Source organism: Cornus florida, unplaced genomic scaffold (assembly GCF_030987335.1).
Source record: "Cornus florida cultivar Cherokee Brave unplaced genomic scaffold, ASM3098733v1 CherokeeBrave_3.0.0_Hap2_scaffold_331, whole genome shotgun sequence".
NCBI lineage: Eukaryota > Viridiplantae > Streptophyta > Magnoliopsida > Cornales > Cornaceae > Cornus > Cornus florida.
The window spans coordinates 1-5,762 of record NW_026775840.1 but is presented as its reverse complement, the minus strand read 5'-3'; the positions used below and the strand labels follow the sequence as shown (position 1 = coordinate 5,762).

The following is a 5,762-nucleotide window of genomic DNA, read 5'->3' as shown; positions in this document are numbered from 1 at the left end:
AAATCTAAAATCAAGCAGTTTGGTCGAATGATCTTGTGGCTGGAGTTTTCACTGGAGCTTTATGTTTGTGTGTGTTTTTGTGTTTTTTTTTTTGGAGCCAATTACCCCTTTCTTGATTTCAGGATGAGAAATCAACTTTAGTAGCAGTGATTGATTGATCATTGCTACAGAAGACCTGGGCAAATTAATAGAAAAAACCATTAACTTTTGTTTTGTTAAAGCCTGCTCTTGATTTCCATGTGTTTGTACATTCTGTTGGCAAGTGCTTTGACAGTATTATTAACTGAAATTCTAGCTGAGCCAACTTCAAATAACATCAATAATGGTGGTATGTATCTTCATATAAAAATAAAAATAAAAATAAAAATAAAAAACAAGTATAACTTATATACTGTATAAGCATAATTTAGAGATCCAAAAAGTTAATTATTACCTCAACCCACTAGTAGAAGGGATGCTTAATTTTCGTGGGATTGAATGTGAAAATGCAAAAAATTATGCTGTTGTGAGATTGGAGTGGACTTAGGGAGAGGGAAAAAAAAAAGTACCTGCCATAGATTATGGACTCGATCGCCATGAAAGACACATGTAGAAAGGCACACATTTTTAAAATACTAAGAGAACCCTAATATATTCATTCAACTTTTGATAGCCATCACACACACACACACACAAAACCCTAGTTTGGAAGCTACTTTTCAGTATTGGAACAAAGGTAAAGGCCCGAATCAAACGAACCAAAGTTAGAACAAATCAAATGATGAGATGAACGAAAGAAAGAAACATATATAAAAGATTGATTCATGCAAAAGGAGAGAGAGAGAGAGGATGAACATGCCTTGTCACCTGAGCCTGAGGCGATAGCGGAGGCTGCATCCTGCGGAGTGTCGAAGCAGATTGTTTCGTCTGAAAAAGTTGCCCTAACTTAAATTTATATATATATATATAACAACTTGAAGCATCTTTATTCATAAAGCAAAGGAACCATGCATATATACAACCTAGAAAAGAAAACTGAAAATGGTAGGATGTTGCAGAACTTCAAGGCTCCACAGCAAGCAGAAATCTGGATGAAAAACAATCATACAAGTGAATTCTCGAGCGCGGCACTACAATTGATGATGGAGTTCCCGTCCCTCTCCTTCCCAATTCTTTTCACATTCCTACTCTTTCTGTTCATGATATTCAAAATAGTATCTAAAACCAAGACCAGTTCAACTCCAAAACTGCCTCCTAGGCCATGGAAGCTACCTATAATAGGAAACATTCACCAATTTGTTGGATTTCTACCCCATCGCTGCCTAAGAGATTTAGCCTTGAATCATGGACCTCTGATGTACTTGCGACTTGGACAAGTTTCTATTGCTGTCATTTCTTCAGCAGAGATTGCGAAAGAGGTGATGAAAACACATGACATTGTCTTTGCTAGCAGGCCTTTTCTTCTTGCTGTAAATATCATATCTGAGAAAGGCATTGCCTTTCAACCTTATGGGGATTTCTGGAGACAAATTCGGAAAATTTGCATACTAGAGCTTTTAAGTGCCAAACGTGTCCAATCATTCCGACCCATCAGGGAAGAAGAGACATCAAATTTCATCAAATCTATTTCGTTGCATTCAGGATCTCTAATGAATCTCAGTGAAAAGCTTTCCTCATTGACATACGGCATCATTGCAAAGGCGGCCATTGGTACGACATTCCATGGACAAGAAGAATTCATAGCACTTATCAAGGAAACCATAGAGAAAGCAGGAGGTTTCAATGTTGCTGATCTCTTTCCTTCAGTTAAAATGCTTGCTTGGATAAGTGGGCTGAAGCCAAGACTCGAGAAGATGCATCAAAAACTTGATAGGGTGTTGACTAACATCATTGATGAACATAAAGCTAAGAAGGTATCAATACAGACCGGTGACGGTGAAGCTGATCATGAAGACCTGGTAGATGTTCTTCTAAGACTTCAGAAGGAGGGTAATCTTGAGATCCCCTTAAGTATGATAGACATCAAGTGTACTATCTTGGTTAGTACATTTACTTTCTACGTCTATCAGTATCAATGAATTAACTTCCACAAATTATTTTTAACTCAATTTCAATGCTCTTCCAGGACATGTTCATTGTCGGGATCGACACATCATTTACAACTTTAGTATGGATAATGTCAGAGTTGCTGAAAAACCCAAGGGTTATGGAAAAGGCACAAGCTGAGGTGAGACAGGTTTCATGTAAAAAAGGGAATATTGTTAATCAAGAAGACATCCATGAATTGAGTTACTTAAAGTTAGTTATCAAAGAAACTCTGAGAGTACACCCTCCTATCCCTTTATTAGTTCCAAGAGAGAGCAGAGAGAGATGTGAAATCCATGGATATGAGATACCTGCAAAAACTCAAGTACTTGTTAATGTATGGGCGATTAGTATCGATTCTGAAAATTGGAGTGATCCCGAGAACTTTCATCCAGAGAGGTTCATTGATAGTTCCATTGATTACAAGGGGACTCATTTTCAATATCTACCATTTGGTGTTGGAAGGAGAATGTGCCCTAGCATATCGTTCGGGATTGCTAATGTTGAGCTTGCGCTTGCAAATTTATTGTATCACTTTGACTGGAAACTTCCCGAGGGACAGAAGCTAGAAGATCTTGACATGGATGAGGTTTTTGGTGCAACAGTTAACAGGAAAAGAGATTTGTGTGTGATTCCTATTGCTTATCATCTTTCAGCTAGTGAATAAGATATTAGGACAAGAAGGCAGAAAATATTGGATGGAATTTTCAGTTTCAGTGTGAGCCTAGAATGTTAATTAGTTAAAATATATTAAGAATGTCGTATGTTATAATATATGTAACAATGTTGAAAGGTAAAATAAGAACAGAAGTTGTGTGGGATCTCACAGATTATTGAATAAAAGAGAAGACTTCACTTATTGGTGTTTTTACATCAAAGTTTTAAGGTATTTTGATCTCAAAAGCTTAGCTCTTAGTCTTTGATTAAGTTCAATAGGCCTCTTAAACAGTTAAACAACACACACAAAAAGGAGCCATGGTACAAGAGCCATAAGCTCTTCTTATTGATCAATATTGAACTGAAAAGAATCTAGATATTTATGAATATAGATAAATTCAAACGATTCTTATTTCTGGAAATCATGAAGTAAAGTTGTATCATTCTCTCCATTTGTTTCACCTTTTTTATTTGGAGTAGCTAGTGTGCATGGAATGCTTCAGATACGGACTTCGTTATAGCTTGAAAGTGTTATGCTCAAAAGCCAGCAAATAACACATAAAAAAGGTGACTAAGCTCCAGGGACGGACCTAAGGAGGAATGACTCGAACTTGAATATTTTTTTTTAGCATTGTAATTTTCCTTATTTTCAGTTATATACCTTTAGAATTTTACCATTGCCCTCCCTAAAATTAAAAATAAAAAAATAAAAAATTTACTTTTGCGGCTTTTGCCTCCCCCCTCACTCAATGTCGTGGGTCCGTCTGTGCTAAGCTCCTCAAAGTCATAAACTATTTTCCATCTTCAACAATCCAAAGTTGAGACAATTATGGCTTATTTAATTTAAGAATAATGATAGGGATACAGAAGAATTAACCTCAAATAAGTACCGAATCTGACGTGTTTTTGTCCACCTCATCTACTTAAACAGTTTTTAAAAAATAATTGTTTAACACGTAATAAGAATGGCCAGCCATGTCAAATTCGATGTTAATTCGGTTATTCCTTTTCCGTTATCTTATCATTACTTTTAATTTAATCCGTGAATAAGTCGTTATGTAGATAAAATAAATCTAATCTATGTACTGTAGGGAAAACGGAAGTTTTTAAAACTTTATGAGGGATTTTCAAATAAAGATCTTGATTCATGTATAGAGACAAGTTTTATGCATGAAGAATATGATGATCCATTCAATTTAAGGATAAAAAACTTACATTAAGGTTTGAGTAAACCTTAAATCTCTCCTCTAAAGTGAATGTTCTCACTTATTGTAGATCCCTTTTACTAGATACCTCTTCCATGGATCTTCATCTTGTTAATAATGATATTGCCTTTAGGAATTACTCATAAGCCTTCATTAATGACCTTGAAAAACTTAGCTTGTGGGAACCTCCATTAGATGAGAATACGAATCCTAAAATTCTAGAGAGAGAAATATTTTTTTGTCTTCTAAAAATTATTGCACAAGGGCGTAACCTAAAATATACATTACTCACGCAAAATAAAAATAATAATTAAAGACAATATATTTTTCTCAATCTCTAAAATTAACGTGATATCTCAAATCTAATGAGTCTCCAATATCAAGTTGGACTATGAGTGAGAATCCTTTGGGCTTATTATTTTATTGGCTACAATGAATTAATAATTGGCCCGGTCCATGGATTTAATTCTATTAATTCATAAATTAATTTCTACTCCACTAAAAAAATTAATTGAACTCTAATTAAATAATAAGTAACCTCTAAATCAATGTTGCATTTTGACCCCTCGATACATAATTAGTTATCAGATAAATAATGCTATCAATTCAACTACTTAATTAATATATTTATTTTGGTACCTTTGATTATTTCCGGCTTGATCACAATAAAATATTTGTTTGACAAAAATAATAATTTAAATATATAATAATTCATTTTGTCTAAAAACACACGAAGGCCTTCGAATTTAGTTTGTGATAAACCATAATCAATACAAAATAAATACAAGTAGTAATAATGCAAATATTGAAAATATAACCCTCTAACTATTAATTACATAATTACTCAAACTGTCGGTCTAAGGATTTCGAAAAATCCGCTGAACAAATCAAAGTAATTACTAATTAATATATTAATTAGTATATATTAATCAATGTTGTACTTTAAAGACACAAAGTGGATTAGTGGCAGTCTGGTAGGAGTGTTAGGAGTTCTTTCATAATGAAGTCTTAAGTTCAAGTTATGCTAACTTGCTAAGTCATGTTTTTTAATGTGTCACTTACTATATATTATATTAGGTCAAATGCAAAAAACACTCCTATAGTATGCTTACAGTGCATATTGTACCCCTCCAGTGCAAAAAACATCCCTAAACTATGATATTTGTGTTTACAAAAATTGGACTAAAATACCCTTAGCAACACATTTTATAATATATATAAAAAAAAAAATTTATTTTGTGAAAGGACTAAAAAGGGTTTGGCCCTTTTCTTCTTCTTCATCAGCCATCCCTTGCCGCCACACCCATACAATCCCAATCCCAACCCAACACCCAACAGAGGATTGGTTCCTCACCTTGTCGTCGGAATCTGCAATTCTCCACCGTCAAACCTCTGTTTTCTCTCAGACTACTCAATTTGGGCCTCTGCTAGAGAACTCTACGAAATCAGAGGATTAGTTCCTCAACGCCCTTAACTGGAATTTGGATTTGGGTGGTGAGTGGTGAAGCGACGGCTTGACTGGCGAGCTTGGAACGGAGTACTCGGCTGTAATGGGCCGGCGCGACACCGGCGGACAAGGAGAAGACGGGCTCGGCTGTGGTGAGGGATGGCCGGTGAGGTGAAGATCGGCTGTGATGGAGGCTGCGTTGAGCAAGAGATAACTCAGCGATGTGGCTCGATCGTGATGGAGACGGCGACGAGCAAGAGATGGAGAACGGCAAGGAGAGCTCGGCCGGTGGAGGGCTGGACTGAATCGGTTGCCGGCGACCAACGGGCTGTGACGGTGAACTTGCGGTGGTGAACTGCGGTCGATTGTGAAGAGGACTTGGGCACGGT

At 36.0% G+C, this 5,762-nt stretch overlaps 1 protein-coding gene across 1 annotated transcript; it reads left to right on the top strand.

The window, feature by feature from the left end:
* The first annotated feature begins 1,121 nt into the window (after positions 1 to 1,121).
* Positions 1,122 to 2,749, top strand: LOC132291128 (desmethyl-deoxy-podophyllotoxin synthase-like). Its single transcript, XM_059790239.1, has 2 exons — positions 1,122 to 2,018; positions 2,105 to 2,749. The coding sequence occupies exons 1-2, from the start codon at positions 1,122 to 1,124 to the stop codon at positions 2,729 to 2,731; spliced, it is 1,524 nt and encodes a 507-aa protein (XP_059646222.1). The 3' UTR covers positions 2,732 to 2,749.
* The last annotated feature ends 3,013 nt before the right edge of the window (positions 2,750 to 5,762 follow it).